This window comes from Salvelinus fontinalis, chromosome 13 (genome assembly GCF_029448725.1).
Source record: "Salvelinus fontinalis isolate EN_2023a chromosome 13, ASM2944872v1, whole genome shotgun sequence".
Taxonomy (NCBI): Eukaryota; Metazoa; Chordata; class Actinopteri; order Salmoniformes; family Salmonidae; genus Salvelinus; species Salvelinus fontinalis.
Genome location: NC_074677.1, coordinates 29,199,549 through 29,220,384, shown reverse-complemented (window position 1 = coordinate 29,220,384; position 20,836 = coordinate 29,199,549). Strand labels below are relative to the sequence as shown.

At 41.4% G+C, this 20,836-nt stretch overlaps 1 protein-coding gene across 1 annotated transcript in view; it reads left to right on the top strand.

Moving 5' to 3' along the window:
- Positions 1-20,770, top strand: part of bckdk (branched chain ketoacid dehydrogenase kinase) — a 47,449-nt gene extending 26,679 nt beyond the window's left edge. Inside the window, exons 8-11 of the mRNA XM_055942312.1 lie at positions 10,130-10,258; positions 12,072-12,161; positions 18,158-18,313; positions 18,842-20,770. Of these exons, the coding sequence (XP_055798287.1) occupies positions 10,130-10,258; positions 12,072-12,161; positions 18,158-18,313; positions 18,842-18,986 (520 nt within the window). The 3' untranslated portion in view covers positions 18,987-20,770. The remainder of the gene's footprint in view (positions 1-10,129; positions 10,259-12,071; positions 12,162-18,157; positions 18,314-18,841) is intronic.
- The last annotated feature ends 66 nt before the right edge of the window (positions 20,771-20,836 follow it).

Below are 20,836 nucleotides of genomic sequence, written 5' to 3'. Positions count from 1 at the left end.
CTCCAACTTGAGTTCTGTTTTACACAGTTATAATTCAAACGGTTTTAGAAACTAGTGTTTTCTATCCAATAGTAATAATAATATGCATATTGTACGAGCAAGAATTGAGTACGAGGCAGTTTAATTTGGGAAAAATTTTTACAAAGTGAAAACAGCACCCCCTATTGAGAAAAGGTTAAGTGACTTGGTTCGAGGAGAGAGTGAAGCTATACCGCTGGGAAACTTATCAATAAGGGGGTTCAACAAACAATTAAAATCTCCTCCAACCACTGCAGTGTCTGAGTTTAATTCTGAAAAGTCTAGAAATACCTTTGAGGAAATCAGGGGGGTGGGCAGGGGGGGAAGTAAATATTCATTATGGAGATGTTCTGCCCTTGTAAAGTACCATTTAATTATAACAAAGCGACCAAATTTATCTTTCACACAATTCAAGACCTTAAGTGTTAAGTTCTTTTTCACAAGAATTGCTACACCACTACTTCTGGATGTAAATGATGAGAAAAACACTTGACCAAACCCCCCTTGTTATTTCAGATGCTCCTTATCATCCAAATGAGTTTCTTGCAACAGGGCAATATCAATATTTTCTTTTTTCAAAAAAGACAGTGCCTTCTTCCTTTTAATGGGATTATGGCTCCCTCTAATGTTCCATGTACATGCACGCAGTGTATTACCTGCCATTGCACTTTGACCGTTTCATATTCAGACTGAATCTCACTGTAAAAATGGGGTGGTACCTTTTTCCATGTGTTGAACTCTCTTCTATATCACCGAGCATAAACAAACGATATGAACCCTTGAACTCTAATTATACTAAACCCAAAAATGTTAAATGTAAAGATCCAAAAGGGGGTTTTCCCACTAGCTAACATGCAGGGGATTTCAACTTTCCAATGTAGACTCTTAAGTCTGCATTGCCACTCAATAGCCTCATCCTTTATACATATGAAAATGAAAATCAATATGAAGATTGAGGCTCTTGCACCTAAAACCAAGCCTGGGCACCAATATAGATTCACCCATATCTCAGCCTGAGCTATAGCGGCAGTTACTTTAGCAAGAAACATAATAAAAATACGAATATTACTGAACCGGAGCATGTGAGAACTCACACCACTGTTTCATGATCAGATTCAAATAAAATAAAGTTATCCAATGCTGCGGCGGCGCAGCTTAAAGTTATTTACCCGAGAGAGTCAATAAACTCAGCAGCCTCTTCAGGTGTGGAGAGTATTTTTAGGCGATCCGTTGACCATAATCTTCAATGTGGCCGGGTACAACCGTGTGTAGTCCATATTCATTCTCCTGAGTCGAGCCTTCGCCTCATCAAACCCTTTGCGTCTTCGTACAACCGCCATGGAGTAATCATTGAAGAATGAGACCTTTGGACCTTTACGTTGACTACCGTCAGAGCTGATGTTTCTAGCCGCATCCATAACGCGCTGCTTGTCGGTGAAGTTGTGGAACTTTATAACCACTGGCCGTGGGCGCTGGTTGGGACCGGGTATCGGTGCTTGAGAGCGATGGGCTCTGTCCAGCTTCACACGACCAGCCTTAGTGTCCATTTGTAAGTAGTCAGGGATCCATTCCTCAAAAAAATTTGCTGAACGTGTCCCTTCAGAGTTTTCCGGGAGTCCCACAACACGAATATTGCATCTGCGTCCTCGATTATCCAAGTCGTCAATGTGCTGCGCCATTTCGCGCACCTGTTTCTCAAGTGCTTTTATCTTAGTGTCCATAGATGTAGTTGAAGCTTCCACTGTAGCAATTCTTCCTTCCGCCTCATCGACACGTTTGACCACCCTCTGTAATTCAGCTGAATGGCCTGCTATTGCTTCCAAGACCGTTCTTATCTTAACATCGATCACTTTAGTAATGTTGTCCGTCATCTTTTGAATCACCAGGTCCATTGTGCCTGGATCCGCAACGGTGTTAGCTTTGCTAACGTAAGCTAGCTCCTCCTGCACATCTACAGGGATGGTGGTTTTGGTCGAGTTCTTCGTAGCTCTGCTGGGCATGTTGTCGGAGATTTGAGAAATAACCGTCAAGACTCATTGCAGGATAACTTATTTAGCCAATTCTACCACTTTTTCAAACTAGGAAAAAATATAAATATACGAATGCCACGGGAGCTCGCTGAAACAGTGTTCTCTCTACGGTGCCATTTTGTCCCCCCAAACGGCTTATTACCCATTATCAGCAACCATCACTCCTGTGTTCCAATGGCACGTTGTGTTAGCTAATCCAAGTTCATCATTTTTAAAGGCCAACATCCCGGAGTCGCTTCTTCACTGTTGACATTGAGACTGGTGTTTTGTGGGTACTATTTAATGAAGCTGCCAGTTGAGGACTTGTGAGGCGTCCGTTTCTCAAGCTAGACACTAATGTTCTTGTCCTCTTGCTCAGTTGTGCACCGGGGCCTCCCACTCCTCTTTCTATTCTGGTTAGAGCTGTTTTGTGAAGGGAGTAGTACACAGCGTTGTACGAAATCTTCAGTTTCTTGTCAATTTCTCGCATGGAATAGCCTTCATTTCTCAGAACAAGAATAGACTGACGAAATTCTGGAGAAATGTCTTTGTTTCTGGCCATTTTGAGCCTGTAATCGAACCCACAAATGCTGATGCTCCAGATACTCAACTAGTCTAAAGAAGGCCCGTTTTATTGCTTCTTTAATCAGAACAGTTTTCAGCTGTGCTAACATAATTGCAAAAGGGTGCTATGGTCTAAGGCACTGCATCACAGTGCCACTAGAGATTCTACGTTCGAGTCCAGGCTGTCGCAGCCGGCCGTGACCGGGAGACCCATGGGGTGGCACACAATTGGCCCAGCGTCGTCCGAGTTAGGGGAGGGTTTGGCCTGCAGCGATGTCCTTGTCCCGTGACGCACTAGCGACTCCTGTGGTGTGCCGGGCGCAGTGCATGCTGACACGTTTGCCAGGTGTACGGCGTTTCCTCCGACACTGGTGTGGCTGGCTTCTGGGTTAAGTGGGCATTGTTCCAAGAAGCAGTGCGGCTTGGTTGGGTTGTGTTTCAGGAGGATGCACGGCTCTCGACCTTCACCTCTCCAAAACGCACAAATAAAAATATAATTCATGCCTTACCTTTGACGAGCTTCTGTTGTTGGCACTCCAATATGTTCCATAAACACCACAAACTACTTTTATAATACAACTTTAGGTATTTTTCTACGTTAATAATTGATAAAATTGAAGATGGGATGATCTGTGTTCAATACAGGATTAAAACAATCTGTACCATGCTTTCTGGTCATGCGTTTCTATCTAACAGGACACTTCAAATGACTGATTCAAAATGGCCGTACTTCATTACACAAAGGAAAAACCCTCAACTAATTTCTGAAGACTGTTGACATCCAGTGGAAGTGGTAGGAACTGCAAGAAGGTCAATTAGAAATCTGTATTCCCAATAAAAATCCATTGAAAAGAGTGACCTCAAAAAAAGAAATTCTGAATGATTTGTCCACGGGGTTTCGCCTGCTAAATAGGTTCTGTTATACTCACACACGATTCAAACAGTTTTAGAAACTTCAGAGTGGTTTCTCTGAAGTTTTTTTTATTTCACCTGTAAATTAATTACTTAAATCCAGAAAATCACCTTGTATGATTTTTTTGTTTTAGATTCCGTCTCTCACAGTTGACGATAAAAATTATAGACCTCTACATGCTTTGTAAGTAGGAAACACTGCCGATTTTGCAGGTTATCAAATACTTGTTCTCCCCACTGTATATGTATCTTCTTTTTAACCCCTTTTGGGGGGTAGGCACAACTCTCCATACTTCCATATTTTTTTTTTGTATGGGTTCCCTTCAGACAAGTCCTGTGACATTTGTGGGGGTCGTAGAGTAAAATGTTGTCATATCGACGCTACCGACTAAAGACGAGTACCATGGGGGTTGTTGAGCAAAACATAGGCCAAACCGTTTGGACGCTACAGCCGTTTTCGTGAGCAGACTGATTTTTGGGATGTCTCATGGTCTGACAAACACCGCTGTAACTCGGCGGCTGTGGTGGATTGAGACGCAGCCCATGCAAAACATATATCTAGCTTATGGATTTCTTTTGTATTATGTTACTTATAATGACAGACCGGTGCGTCAGACTCTAGGGGGTTATACAGCAAATAACTGCATGCTTTTTATGATCCGTAAACATTATGTAATTTCAGATGAGGGTAACCTATTTTCGGCATGTAGCTAGCAATGCTAACAACTAGTTTCGTTTAGCTTGCTTCATCAGTGTAAACTGCTTTCCAAGTCTTCATCTGCAAGTAGCCTATACCTATATTGAGCCTAAACTTAACCAGGATGCGTTGTCTGTCTGATTAGGCCTACTGTCATCACTGCTATTTTCATTTTTTTATTTCACCTTTATTTAACCAGGTAGGCAAGTTGAGAACAAGTTCTCATTTACAATTGCGACCTGGCCAAGATAAAGCAAAGCAGTTCGACACATACAACAACACAGTTACACATGGAGTAAAACAAACGTACAGTAGAAAAATAAGTATATACAATGTGAGCAAATGAGGTAAGGGAGGTAAAGGCCAAAAAAAATTCCATGGTGAAGTAAATACAATATAGCAAGTAAAACACTGGAATGGTAGATTTGCAGTGGAAGAATGTGCAAAGTAGAGAGAAATTATGGGGCGCAAAATAAATAAATACAGTAGGGGGAGAGGTAGTTGCTTGGGATAAATTATAGATGGGCTATGTACAGGTGCAGTAATCTGTGAGCTGCTCTAACTGTATAACTGATGTAACTGGCAAAAAGCTCAAACAATTTAGAAAAAACTAGCTAGTATATCCACTGAAAGTTAGAACCTCGTCCCCAAGCTAATGCACACAACACATCAGCGATTCAAAGTTGGCCTTAGTGGGAGCAACCTTACTGAGTAAATTATTTGTTTTAATTTAATGTTGGCGAATCCCGCGCCCCCCTGCCAACCCAGGGCACTCCCCACAGTTTGGGAACCACTGTGCTAGTGTATGGGGAGGGTTAGAGGGAAGGTGTTGGAGGGGGGGGGGCATAATTGGTTGGTAGATCAAACAGATTTTAAGTCAATGCCTATGCGCCTGGAGTTTCTCCCAATCTTTCTGTATTGGCTAACAAAGGCCAAGTTTGACACGTTGGTCTACCAGACTCCTCACGCAGAAGTTTCTGGGAACAAGATTAGCTGTTAGGTAGCCAAATTGGCATGAATCGTCAATGTGTGTGTGTGTGTGTATAGGTGATTTTCAGAAGTAATCGTGATTAAAACCTGTTATGGCTGCAATCCCGTTAACGGGATAAATGTCATCAACAACCGCTGAATAGCATAGCGCTACATTCAATAAATATTACTCAAAATATTTATATTCATGAAATAACAAGTGCAATATAGGAAAACACAGCTTAGCCTTTTGTTAATCCACCTGTCGTGTCAGATTTTGAAATTATGCTTTACAGCGAAAGCAATCCAAGCGTTTGTGTAAGTTTATCGATCGCTCGACAAAACATTAAGTACACTTAGCATCAAGTAGCTCAGTCACGAAAATCAGAAAAGCAATCAAGTTAAAAGTTTACCTTTTGATGATCTTTGGATGTTTTCACTCACGAGACTCCCAGTTAGACAACAAATGTTCCTTTTGTTTCATAAAGATTATTTTTATATCCAAATACCTCCGTTTGTTTGGTGCGTTATGTTCAGTAATCCACAGGAAAGAGCGGTTACGACAACGCAGACGAAAATTCCAAATAGTTTCCATAATGTCCACAGAAACATGTCTAACGTTATTTATAATCAATCCTCAGGTTGTTTTTAAAATATATAATCGATAATATATCAACCGCAAATATCTTTCACAGTAGGAGAGGGAAAAACAATGGTTGTCCAAACTCTGTTGCGCGAGCAAAACTCATGTGACCACTTGACGAGATGTTATTGTTCTGGCTCATTTTTCAAAATAAAAGCCTGAAACTGTCTGAAGACTGACACCTTGAGGAAGTGATAGGAAAAGGAATCGATAGGAAAAGGAATCTGGTTCATATCCCTTTAAATCCAGCGAAGGGAGTGTAAAGGCTTTCTTCCAGGGGTGAAGGAGAGGACCAAAATGCAGCGCAGCTAGTGTTAAACATGTTTAATACAAACACAAGTGAAACACTACAAACAACATACAAAATAACAAATGTGCAAAACCGATACAGACCTATCTGGTGCAGAACACAAACACAGAGACAGGTAACAAACACCCACAAAATCCCAACACAAAACAAGCCTCCTATATATGAGTCTCAATCAGAGACAACGACTACCATCTGTCTCTGATTGAGAACCCACACTAGGCTGACATAGAAACAGACAAACTAGACACACAACATAGAATTCCCACCCAGCTCACGTCCTGACCAACTAAACCAGGGGTGTCAAACTCATTCCACGGAGGGCCTAGTGTCTGCAGGTTTTTGGTTTTTCCTTTCAATAAAGCCCTAGACAACCAGGTGTGGGGAGTTCCTAACTAATTAGTGATGTTAATTCATCAATCAAGTACAAGGGAGGAGCGAAAACCCGCAGACACTCGGCCCCCCGTGGAATGAGTTTGACACCTGTGAACTAAACACATACAAAACAACAGAAAACAGGTCAGGAACGTGACAGGGAGGCTATGGAACATGGAGTTTTCTTCCTGTTTGAAGCCACTTCCTGTTTGGATTTTCCTCAGGGTTTCGCCTGCAATATCAGTTCTGTTAAACTCACAGTATTTTGACAGTTTTGGAAACTTTAGAGTGTTTTCTATCCAATACTAATAATAATATGCATATATTAGCAACTGAGACTGAGGAGCTGGCCGTTTACAATGGGCACCTTTTCATCCAAGCTACTCAATACTGCCCCTGCAGCCATAAAAAGTTAAACAGTCTTAAAAATCATTGTTGAAAAGGGTATAATATTAGCTAGCTTAGGTATGTTGGTTGGGGAGAAAAAAAGTACATAACTTAACATAATATTTAGGCAACTTTATAAGGTTTCAAGCTTGCAAACATTATTTCTAGCTGCGATACATGGGCAAATGTGCCCTTCTGCTGCTTGACAGGCAAAGCCCACAATGGGTGGAAAATGAACTTAAACCACAGATGCCTGTCAGGTATAGTGCACTTTTGTATTTATTTTTTATAACTCAAATATCCAATTAAATGGTGGTCAATATTGAGAGCTGGAGGAGTTGTGTTTTGTGCTGTAATGCATTGGAGCAGGCTTCCCCCCCCCTAGCTGGGAATGTAATGTTTGAAATTGAACTAAATATGATATTGATATTTTCCACTGGCTCTGTGTCAGGGTCTTCTCAAGGTCAAAGTCTTAATCACAGCTCTGTGTGGCACAATGAACGTATCCAAATAGTGTCCACTCATACTCACATACAGTCAAGCACACTCTTCACAAGCCTCTATGTGCACTTGTTGTCCCAGTTCAGCCTCTCTAGGAATGTGCAGCTGCTCTCTTTCTCTCTATCTCAAACACTCTCACTCACTCTCAAACTCTTTCCAGTCGCTGGGTTCTGGCTGCATCAGAACAAAGGTACTAATGCAGATTTTCTGAGTCAAAGGTGGCAGACCCTGAATCAACAAGCTATCATTTTCCTCTACATGCAGCCCTGTGTTCAGAGACCCCCTGATTTTAAAGAGCAGACCAGTTATGAGTCTCCTTTTAGCACTGATCAGCACATTAGAGCAGACTGGATGTCTTTCCTCGAAATATGTGGTCAATAACTATGATGCAGACCACTTGTTTTTTAGGCACAATGTGGACTGTCAGTGTGCTATGGATAAACTACAGTGCTTTCAGAAGAATTTAAAATGGTTAAAATTTATATCTTTTTTTTTGTCACTGGCCTACACAGAGTACCCCATAATGTCAAATTGGAATTGTTTATCGAAGCTTTTACAAATTAAAAGGAAAAGCAGAAATGTCTTGAGTCAAGTATTCAACCCATTTGTTATGGCAAGCCTAAAGAAGAGTAATAATGTGCTTAACAAGTCACATAAGTTGCATGGACTCACTCTGTGTGCAATAATAGTGTTTAACATAATTTTTGAATGACTACCTCATCGCTGTACCCCACACATACAATTATCTGTAAGGTCCTCCAGTTGAGCAGTGAATTTCAAACACAAAGACCAGGGAGGTTTTCCAATGCCTCGCAAAGAAGGGGATATATTGGCAGATGGGTCAGAAGAAAAAAAGCATACGTTGAATACCTCTTGATCATGGTAAAGATATTAATTACACTTTGGATGGTGTATCACTACAAAGATAGACGAGTCCTTCCTAACTCTGTTGCCTTCCTCTCGAAGGAAACTGCCCAGGGATTTTGAGGCCAATTTTAACTTCAAAACAGTTGGAGTTTAATGGCTGTGATGGGGATGAACTGAGGATGGAGCAACATTGTAGTTACTCCACAATACTAACCTAATTGACAGAGTGAAAAGAAAGAAGCCTGTACAGAATAAAAAATATTCCAAAACATGCATCACGTTTGCAGAAAAACTGCAAAAAAGGTGTCAAAGCAATGAACTTTTTGTCCTGAATACAAAGTGTTATGTTTGGGGCAAATACAACACATTACTGAGTACTGCTCTACATGTTTTCAAGCATAAGGGTGGCTGCACCATGTTTTAGGTATGCTTGTAATCGGTAAAGACTGGCAATTTTTTACAGGATAAAAAATAAACTGAATCCTAGAGGAAAAACCTGGTTGGTTAAGTGTGCCTTGAATTCTAAATAAATCACAGACCGTGTCACCAGCAAAGCACACCCACACCATAACACCACCTCCTCCATGCTTCATGGTGGGAAATACACATGCGGAGATCATCCATTCACCTCACAAAGACACGGCGGTTGGAACCAAAAATCTCCAATTTGGACTCATCAGACCAAAGGACAGATTTCCACTGGTCTAATGTCCATTGCTTGTGTTTCTTGGCCCAAGCAAGTCTCTTCTTATTGTTGGCCTTTAGTAGTGGTTTCTTTGCAGCAATTCACCATGAAGGCTTGATTTCACTTAGTCTCTTCTGAACAGTTGATGTTGGTGTATCTGTTATTTGAACTCTGTGAAGCATTTATTTGGGCTGCAATTTGAGGCTGGTAACTCTACTGAACTTATCCTCTCCAGCACAGGTAACTCTGAGTATTCCATTCCTGTGGCGGTCCTCATGAGAGCCAGTTTCATCATAGCGCTTGATGGTTTTTCCGACTGGACTTAAAGAAACTTTTGAAGTTCTTGAAATGTTCTGCATTGACTTACCTTCATGTCTTAAAGTAATGATGGACTGTTGTTTCTCTTTGTTTATTTGAGCTGTTCTTGCCATAATATGGACTTGGTCTTTTACCAAATAGGGCTCTATTCTGTATACCACCCCTATCTTGTTATACACAACTGATTGGCTCAAAGGCATTAAGAAAGAATGAAATTCCTCAAAATAACTTTTAACAAGGCTGGTGTGTTAATTGAAATGCATTCCAGGTGACTACCTCATGAAGCTGGTTGAGAGAATGCCAAGAGTGTGCATAGCTGTCAAGGCAAAGGGTGGCTATTTGAAGAATCTCAAATATATTTTGATGTAACACTTTTTTGTTGTTGGTAACTACATGATTCCATATGTGTTATTTCATAGTTTGTCTTCACTATTGTTCTACAATGTAGAAGATGGTAAAAATAAAGAAAAACCCTTAAATGAGTAGGTGTTCTAAAACCTTTGACCAGTAGTGTAATTCTGCATTTTGTTTTCTATGTTCAAACATGTTTTCACTTCGTCATTGTGAGAGTGGATGGGTGAGGGGGGGAAAAAACAACAATTGAATACATTTTGAATTCAGGCTGTAACAACAGTGGAATAAGTCAAGGGGTATGAATGATTTTAATTTGATCAAACTACCCATGTGTAGGCCTATTCATACTTATAAAGTCACATATGTAGGCCTCATTTTGCAAATTCCCCTCACAATATAAATAGGCTATACTTATACAAATAACTTTTATGCAAGTACTATTGAGGCCTATAGGTTAGAATGTGTTTCCGTACACAATCGTAATCTTATGTGTTTCCTTATGGCTCCCTCATGTCTTCCTCAGGCGTCTGTGTGAGCACCAGTATGGTAACTCCCCGCGGGTGCGTATAAATGGCCATGTGGCGGCCCGCTTCCCCTTCATCCCTCTGCCCCTAGACTACATCCTGCCAGAGCTGCTGAAGAACGCCATGAGGTACCAAAACACTTTCCTTCTCCTAACCAATAAACTGACAGTCACATTAAATACACCTTGTGAGTTGTTCTTGTTTATCACCAAACAGAGATCTCACAGAAATGTGTAATCAAATTAACATTGAGTTTCAAACATGGTGTAGCCAACATTGTGACACCTCAGCCGATAAAAAACAGGGCCTGTGACAAGTGTGCCATCTGTCACCTGTCAGTCCCCAAGCCATCGTAACAGGCTTTTAGAATGATCTATGACAATGGTCTGTAATAACTGGGCCAGCAGAAGTAGGCCAGCAGTGTTTTTCTTATTTGGGAACATTGTATAGCCTCTGACTGGTTGTGTGTTCATTTTTTGTGTGAATCCCATAGTGCTGCAACGTATACTATATATACACTCAAAAAAATAAAGGGAACACTTAAACAACACAATGTAACTCCAAGTCAATCACACTTCTGTGAAATCAAACTGTCCACTTAGGAAGCAACACTGATTGACAATAAATTTCACATGCTGTTGTGCAAATGGAATAGACAAAAGGTGGAAATTATAGGCAATTAGCAAGACACCCTCAATAAAGGAGTGGTTCTGCAGGTGGTGACCACAGACCACTTCTCAGTTCCTATGCTTCCTGGCTGATGTTTTGGTCACTTTTGAATGCTGGCGGTGCTCTCACTCTAGTGGTAGCATGAGACGGAGTCTACAACCCACACAAGTGGCTCAGGTAGTGCAATTCATCCAGGATGGCACATCAATGCGAGCTGTGGCAAAAAGGTTTGCTGTGTCTGTCAGCGTAGTGTTCAGAGCATGGAGGCGCTACCAGGAGACAGGCCAGTACATCAGGAGACGTGGAGGAGGCCGTAGGAGGGCAACAACCCAGCAGCAGTACCGCTACCTCCGCCTTTGTGCAAGGAGTTGCACTGCCAGAGCCCTGAAAAATGACCTGCAGCAGGCCACAAATGGGGGGGGGGTTGAGTTAACCCCACGGGTAACTCAAGCCCCCTAGAACTCCCTGCTCATCCACCCCACTGTCCTTTCTCACCATGGCAGTGACCTGACTGTACAGGCCTTAGACCCTGTCTTTCTTATAGAACACTGTGTCCTTGGCAGAAGGTCTTGGCCCAAACCCCACTACATTCCTTCTGGACTAATAGGGGTTAATCTGAACTGTGAATGCCAAAGGGGCACTGTTGGTGTTGTTGCACAGCCAGAGTGAGCGCCCTTGAGAATTTAAAAGTTAGTCGGTGGTTGTTCCACGGTAGTTTTAAATAGCTTATTTCCCTCACCCTTATGACAACTTATCTGACAGGACATCAGACTCCATGGTAGCCATTTTATGACTATACATAACTAAATCCCTAGTTTGTCCTCTCCTCTAATGAAGTATTAAGCAGTGTGCTACTGCTCTTGTAGTTAGGTTGTTTTAGCTAACATTCCACTCTGCCACAGGCTACTGATCTTGGCGGTCAAATGTTGCCCTGGCACTCTAACTTGTGAGAGGAATGCTAGATTGTGTGTGTTAGCAGACGGATGTGTTTTCAAATAAGATTCTAATCAGCCATTTAAATCCAATGAGGAACGTTTTCTATTCTTGGAGCTCTTTCTCAAATGTTAGCAGACAAACCATTCACTCTGACTTATGTTCCTCGTTCCCATAAGACTGTTTCAGGGTGCATTATCATTACACAAGTGTCATCTATCAGTGAATCCCTCAACAATCCTGTTAAAAGAGTCTGTGTCAAGTTACGTTGAAGGACCACAGAGGCTAATATCCTCACTCTGCCTGCCCTTGACCTCCCCTCTACCTGTGTCCCCACAGGGCCACCATGGAAAGCCACCTCGACACGCCTTACAATGTACCTGATGTCGGAGTCACCATCGCCAACAACGACGTGGACTTTGTCATCAGGTGAGTGGGTTACCTTTGGCACACTAAATGGGGACCTTTACCGCTATCTACTCAAAAGACTCCTTTTAACAACATTAAATAATTAGGAGTCCCATACTCTGGGCTTAACCGTTTAAATGGGAAACCTGACACCTCATCAGGGGGAGTGTTTCTAAGCTGCACTCTTATCGGGCCCAGTGTGGTCACCATGGGAACGGGTTCCGGACCACGTTGGAAGCACCGTCAGACTTCTACTCTAGTGCCGTGTTTAAGAACCTTTAAATGGATGTTGACACTGATTCTAGTATCCTGTTGGCTAATCTCCAATCGATGGAAAATGAACTTTGAACGCTGAGCAAAGCTTTAATCACAGCATTCCCTGATGTCCCTCTGTGTCTTAGTTTTTACTGAGACGTGGCTCACGGACAATACACTCGACTCTGCTATTCAACCAGACAACTTCTCCATATTCCGAATGGCTTGAATGGCGGCTTCTGGTAAGGTGGGGTGGAGCTTTGTTTCCTCAAACATTTCCTGGTGTACCGAAGTTGTAAACATTGAGCTCCTGTTCACCCGATCTGGAGTTTCTGATGCTAAAAACCCCCAGATGAATGGCTATCTGTACAATGTTGAACCCGTACTGCAGCATTTAATGTTAGCAGAACGAACCCAGATGACTCTGTGGCGCGCGATGCGCAGAAGGCAAGCAGGTACGGGCTCTGCAAATCCATTGGGGACACAAATAGACAGTCTTAAACTTGAATTGATCAACAACTCCGACTCGCATGTGGCAGGGATTCAGACTATTACAGACTACAAATCAAAATCCAGCTATGTGGTGCCCACCGACGCCTCCCTCCAAGATGAGTTTAATACATTCTATGCTCGCTTCCAAGCCATTCAGGAAGACTCTCGCTGCTCCGGACGACCAGATGCTTTCACTCTCCGAGGCTGACTTGAGGGAAAACTCTAAAGAGTGAATAATCACAAAGCCGCCGGCCCAGAGGGCATCCTCTCAATGTGTGCTGACCAGCTTGAAAGCGTTTTCTCGGAGATCTGCACCCTGGGACTGCAATAGAGAGTGTCACGAGTTAAGTTCCTTTGCATCACCGAAGACTTGTTATGGACCACCACTCTTGTCTAGAGGGCGCAACAAAGTCGTCTACTTAATAAGGTGGCTGAAGAAATTAGGCATGCCGCCCCGGGTCCTCTCCAAATACTACCTCTGCACCATCAAGAGCGTCCTGACCGGTTGCATCACGGCCTGGTACGGGAATTGCTCCGTCCATGACCGCAAGGCCCTTCAGCAGGTGGTGAAGACGGCACAATACTTTTAACATTTTTTATTTAACCTTTTTTTTTTGACGAGGAAAGTCAGTTAAGAACAAATTCTTATTTACAATAACGGCCTACCGGTGGGTTAACTGCCTTGTTCAGGGGCTGAACGACAAATCTTTACCTTGTCAGCTCTGGGATTCGATCCACCAACCTTTTGGTTACTGGCCCAATGCTCTAACCACTAGGCGACCGTGCTCCCATTCATTAAGTACATCTACTTGAAACGGTGCCTGAGGGAGGCACGCAGCATCAAGGACCCCACACACCCCAGCCACGAGATGTTCGCTTCCTTAGTCGGGCAGACGGTATCGGCGCATGAGTTCTGATACCAACAGGCTCAGAGACAGTTTCTATCTACAAGCCATCAGACTGCTGAACACAAACTGGACTGACCACTTGCTCTGATTCTCCACACCTTAGCACACATGCACGCACATACCCATACAGACCTACACACATGCACTACCATTCAAAAGTTTGGGGTCACTTAGAAATGGCCTTGTTTTTGAAAGAAAAGCCTTTTTTTTTGTACATTTAAAATAACATCAAAATGATCAGAAATACAGTGTTGACATTTTGAATGTTGTAAATTGCTATTGTAACTGGAAACGGCAGATTTTCTTTAATGGCTATCTACATAGGCATACAGAGGCCAATTATCAGCAACCATCACTCCTGTGTTCCAATGGCACGTTGTTAGCTAATCCAAGTTTATAATTTTAAAAGGTTAATTGATCATTAGAAAACCCTTTTGCAAATATGTTTGCACAGTTGAAAACTGTTCTAATTAAAGAAGCAATAAAACTGCCCTCCTTTAGACTAGTTGAGTATCTGGAGCATCAGTATTTGTGGGTTCGATTACAGGCTCAAAATGGCCAGAAACAAAGCACTTTCTTCTGAAACTCGTCAGTCTATTCTTGTTCTGAGAAATGAAGGCTATACCATGCGAGAAATTGCCAAGAAACTGAAGATCTCGTACACGCTGTGTGCTACTCCCTTCACAGAACAGCGCAAACTGTCTCTAACCAGAATAGAAAGAGTGGGAGCCCCGGTGCACAACTGAGCAAGAGGACAAGTACATTAGTGTCTAGTTTGAGAAATAGACGCCTCACAAGTCCTCAACTGGCAGCTTCATTAACTTCATTGGGGTAAGGGGCAGTATTTTCACGTCCGGATGAAAAGCATGCCCAGAGTAAACGGCTTGCTACTCAGCCATAAAAGCTAGAATATGCATATTATTGGTCGATTTGGATAGAAAACACTCTGAAGTTTCTAAAACTGTTTGAATTATGTCTGTGAGTATAACAGAACTCATATGGCAGGCAAAAATCTGAGAAGAAATCCAACCAGGAAGTGGGAAATCTTCAGCTCCTATTGAAGATACAGTGGTATATTGGTCATGTTGCACTTCCTAAGGCTTCCACTAGATGTCAACAGTCTTTAGAGCCTTGTCTGATGCTTCTACTGTGAAGTGGGGCCGAATGAGAGGGGATTGAGTAAGGTCTACCATGAGCTGAACATGCGCTGACCATGCACGTTCATGTGAGAGTGAGCTCTGTTCCAACGCACTTCTGAAGACAAAGGAATTCTCCGGTTGGAACATTATTGAAGAATTATGTTAAAAACATCCTAAAGATTGATTCAATACTTCGTTTGTCATGTTTTTACGGACTGTAATATAACTTTTTTAACTTTTCGTCCTTACTTTCCGCTGGACTTGTACGCGCGTCGTGAGTTTGGAAAGTGTACTGAACGCTAGAACAACAGTGAGGAATTTGGACATAAATGATGGACATTATCGAACAAAACAACATTTATTGTGGAACTGGGATTCCTGGGAGTGCATTCTGATGAAAATCATCAAAGGTAAGTGAATGTTTATAATGTTATTTCTGACTTCTGTTGACTGCACAATATGGTGGATATATTTTTGTCTTGATTGGGCTCTGAGCGCCGACCTCAGATTATTGCATGGTTTGCTTTTTCCGTAAAGCTTTTTTGAAATCTGACACAGCGGTTGCATTAAGGAGAAGTGCATCTAAAATACCATGCATAACACTTGTATTTTCATCAACATTTATAATGTGTATTTCTGTAAATTGATGTGGCTCTCTGCAAAATCACTGTATGTTTTGGAACTACTGAACGTAACGCGCCAATGTAAACTCAGATTTTTGGATATAAATATGAACTTTACCGAACAAAACATACATGTATTGTGTAACATGAAGTCCTATGAGTGTCATCTGATGAAGATCATCAAAGGTTAGTGATTAATTTTATCTATATTTCTGCTTTTTGTGAATCCTCTCTTTGGCTGGAAAAATGGCTGTGTTTTTCTGTGAATAGGCACTCACCTAACATAATCGTTTGGTTTGCTTTTGTCGTAAAGCCTTTTTGAAATCGGACACTGTGGCTAGATTTACAACAAGTGTATCTTTAAAATGGTGTAAAATACATGTATGTTTGAGGAATTTTAATTATGGGATTTCTGTTGTTTTGAATTTGGCGCCCTGCAGTTTCACTGCCTGTTGAAGAGGTGGGACGCTACCGTCCCACGTACCCTAGAGAGGTTAAATAGTACCCACAAAACACCAGTCTCAACGTCAACAGTGAAGAGGTGACTCCGGGATGCTGAGTTCTTCTGTCCTCTATCCAGTGTCTGTGTTATTTTGCCCATCTTAATCTTTTATTTTCTTTGGCCAGTATGGGAGGTATTTTTCTTTTCAACTCTGCTTAGAAGGCCAGCATCCCGGAGTTGCCTCTTCAATGTTGACGTTTCAGAAGAAAGTTCTTTGTTTCTGGCCATTTTGAGCCTGTAATCAAACCCACAAATGCTGATGCTCCAGATACTCAACTAGTCTAAAGAAGGCCAGGTTTATTGCTTCTTTAATCAGAACAACATAATTACAAAAGGGTTTTCTAAATATCAATTAGCCTTTTTAAAATTATAAACTTGGATTAGCTAACACAACGTTCCATTGGAACACGAGTGATGGTTGCTGATAATGGGCCTATGCCTTCGTAGATATTCCATAAAACATACAAAAATCAGCTACAATAGTCATTTACAACATTAACAATGTCTACACTGTATTTCTGATCCATTTGATGTTATTTTAATGGACAAAAAAATGTGCTTTTCTTTTTAAAAACAAGGACATTTCTAAGTGACCCCAAACTTTTGAACGGTAATGTATAAACATATACAGTCATGCTACACATACAACTGCTACTACCAGAATCTTATTATACTGCTAAATGTTTACACCTGACCCCTATCCCCCCCTATTTACTTCATGTTCGTATTTTATTATTTCTAATTGTTGCATTGTCGACGGAACCTACAAGTAAGCATTTTGTTGGACGATGTATGCCATGCGTATCCTATACATACAACTAATACAACTTGAAACTGAGCCTAAAATGTTTGACCACCAGATTGCAGAACAGGTCAGTGTATTAAGTGCTTTTGTACTCTAGTAATTCCCAAATCTATTTACATAAGGTGGGCATATAGGAGAATGCAAGACCAAAGGATGATACTGGCTTTCGACTAAGTCGTCTTGATGTGCGCTAGCATTAGGTTTTGATTAGTCAGTTTGTGATTAGTCAGTTTGCCATTGACCACCATTGAATGGGATGAAAATATTTGCAATCACCAGAAAATGCTAGACATGTAATCCTTTATACTGTAAATGTCTGCCCTTTCTTTCTTTGGTTTCAGTTGACCTACTTTTGAAGAAATGTTCAGCATCATACTACTGTGTCAGGGATAGCCAACTAGTGTTCATTTTCACAGTTAATGTTAGCTGGATGTGTAATCTAGAAGAAAAAAAAACGCACACCTATTTAGGCGAGGTGCTGGCTAGCGGAGTAGAAAACTAAAAATAAAGGAGAGCCGCACACTCTAGGAGCTCAGATGCAAAAATGTAATTACCAACATTTCGACAGCCAAGCTGTCTTCATCAGGGTATAATCACAAACACTGCGGGATGACTCGTTTATATAGTGTCAAAAGACACACAGGTGTCTGTAATCATGGCCAAGAGTGGCCTAATATCATTGGTTAATTCTCAAATATTAAAATGGCATACAAAGAGCAGCATACAAAAAACAAATGGATAGCATACGATCATAGATTCATTTTAGACTACACAAGCTTACAAACAATTACAATGGCAAAGTCACAATAATCACAAGAATGGCTTCAGATCAAAGTCTACGTTGAGACCGAAGGGAGCAAGGGTCTTTAAGTTAAAGATCCATGCAGCCTCTCGTTTTAACAATAAATTATCAAGGTCACCCCCTCTCCTAGGGAGGGTGACATGTTCGATGCCAAGATAACGCAGAGACGAAATGTTTGTAAGCTTGTGTAGTCTAAAATGAATCTATGATCGTATGCTATCCATTTGTTTTTTGTATGCTGCTCTTTGTATGCCATTTTAATATTTGAGAATTAACCAATGATATTAGGCCACTCTTGTTGTTAACAGACACCTGTGTGTCTTTTGACACTATATAAACAAGTCATCCCGCAGTGTCTGTGATTATACCCTGATGAAGACAGCTTGGCTGTCGAAACGTTGGTAATAAAATTTTTGCATCTGAGCTCCTAGAGTGTGCGGCTCTATTTTTAGCTGGTTGTGTAACCCTGGGCTACCCTCAATCTTTGTCAGGATCTCAGACCGTGGCGGCGGAATCCCCCACAGGATCCTGGACAAGGTGACAGACTACCATTACAGCACAGCTGAAGAGAGCAACCAAGACCCTCGCATGAACAACCTCTTCAACACCATGACCAACAGCGGCCCTCAGTCCGGCCCCATGCACGGGTGAGTAAGACTGGGATACCCACTGTTTCCTGCATCGGTTCTTACTCTCATAATGCAGGGTTGAATTGACTTCCTGTGTGCCATGGAATGCCAATGTAAAGTAAAATGGTCAATGACACACACTTCCATTCCACTGATTCCATTCCTCTGATGTTTACAAAGCGAGTGACAAATACAATTTAATTTGATTCACATGGGTTTACTTCATCTTACGAATTATTGAGACTTGTTGGGGAATGGATATGTAAGTAAAAAACAGTTTTGTATGAACTGTTCTTTGCTTTTAAGTAGTCATGGAGATAACACCTACGAAATACGTCCTTAGTGCAATTATTTATCTTGCGACTGTACGAGGGTAATGTTTACATCTGTGTTTAGCATCCCCAAACAATTTATACACCTTTTGCTTTCTCTAGGCGGTCCTTGCTCATTGCAATGCAAAATAAAGATATCATCAATTCATGTTAATTGTGCCAGTTTACAAAACTCCAGAATATTAATGTATGAGAAACTCTGTGTACCCGTCAGGTTTGGCTTCGGGCTGCCCACCTCCCGGGCGTACGCCGAGTACCTGGGTGGCTCCCTGTCCATCCAGTCCATGCAGGGCATCGGCACCGATGTATACCTGCGCCTGCGCCACATAGACGGCAAGGGAGAGAGCTTCCGCGTCTAAGATCACTTGCTGCTTAGCCCTGGAGACCAAGGGGAGGGGGTGGCGATACAGGGAGCACAGAGACATTTCCACCAAGGGGCTCAGCCATTTCAGCATTAGCCTGGGCTAGTCTACAGTGATAAATTGCCAGTTGGCTCCTCACAACTCACTTCTACAAGTTTCCTTTTTTCGCCTCAAGACTTTAAACAGGCTAAGATGGTGGCCGGTTTGGCGCTCTCACCTTTTTTTGTTTTGTGTTTCCCTTTATCGCCCATCTCTTCAGCATCGTGAGTTTTTTTGAACTCTTAAGCATACAGGTCATAAACAGAATATGCATGGTGGTTAGTGTTGATGTTACTGTGGTAGAAAGGAAAAGGAAAGAAACTTCAGCCTGAAAGAAGTTAATTTGGTCTGCCTGCAAGTTACTGGTGTTGCATATAGCCTCTGCAAATATAAAGAGACTAAAGAAGCAGGGAAGAGAGGAGTCTCATTTAACACACACCAGTGGCTATTATTGGAGTTTAGATGAAGCTTCCCTCAAAGACCTCTTGAATCGCCTGTGGAGGACACCGTGGACGAAACTGGCAAAACACCAGTCGAACTACACTCATGAATTGATTTGCAGAAAGAACTGTTAAGTTAACTCTTGCTTCAGTGCCATTTTGTCAAGCGCTTAGGCAAGGTCATGAGTAGATGTTCAGTTGCCTTACTGTGTGTGATGCTGGTCCCTACGACGACATGTTAACTTAACCATTAGCACTGCTCAATATCATCTTTATCTGTAATGCAATTTCACACTCGTTAGTCTATCTAATATAGAATGTTGAAAAACGTTTCATTTTTATTTGGGGGGGGGGGGTTCTCATTTCTTGCTGTGTTATTACAATACCTAAACTAAAGTTTATATAAAAAAAAATTGCTTCCTATACACCGAAAGAAGTAATGTTTTTATTAATGTTTTTACTTATTTATCTGCAGAGAAAGTGTTAAATAAGTCAATATTTCACAAGTTTTTTATTTTCTTTGTTTGAAGGCATTTGTTACTGAACACATTCCGAGAAGGGTCAATAAGTTTGATCAAACTTTTGAAACCTTACTTTGAGTATGGTTGACATTTTAATGTGCATGAATTATCCAGATATATAACTTTAGGTATGTGGTCTGGCCAGCTGGCATAAGAATGCTGGGAATTGGCACGTAAATCCTTTAAAAGTATATACATCAGTGAGGAACATTCGCAATGTTTCACCTCGCTAAATATACCTCTGGTGATTAACAGACGTTCCCTGTGATTTTAAAGTTTTGGGATGGGACTAGGTAGAGAATATTAGGCTCTTTCTAGCATGATAATTCCTAGTGGCTAGACTTCAGTCACCTCATGAATGATGTGCCCTGTCCAAATCTGCCCCCTGCTTGCAAAAGAGATGAAGCTTGACAAAAAATATCTGCATAATAGATAACTTTTTACTGCTAATACAAGTCATAACTCTATAATTTAAATGCTCGTTTTACATCATTACTGTCAACTTTTTGGGCAGGGGGGGACTTTTCTGGAAACATACTTGTCATATAGGTTTTGTGGTCTTTTTTTTGTTATTAACACTGTTTTATGGTCATGAAATGAAGGCTTACACACCCATATTATTATTTCCTTCTCCTTTAATACATTGCCAAATTATGGAGTGGGGTTACTAGCAGTCTGCACTGGCATAGATTACTTTGTCTGATTAGTTGATGTCTGTCTATTTTAACATTTTCATTGTTAAGTTTTCTTGGGCATTATTAAAATCTATTCATGGGTGGAATTGGAAGTTTGTCTGTCTGTGTGAAAGGGAAAGAGATGACTGAATTGAAAGTGACTGACCGGTTGA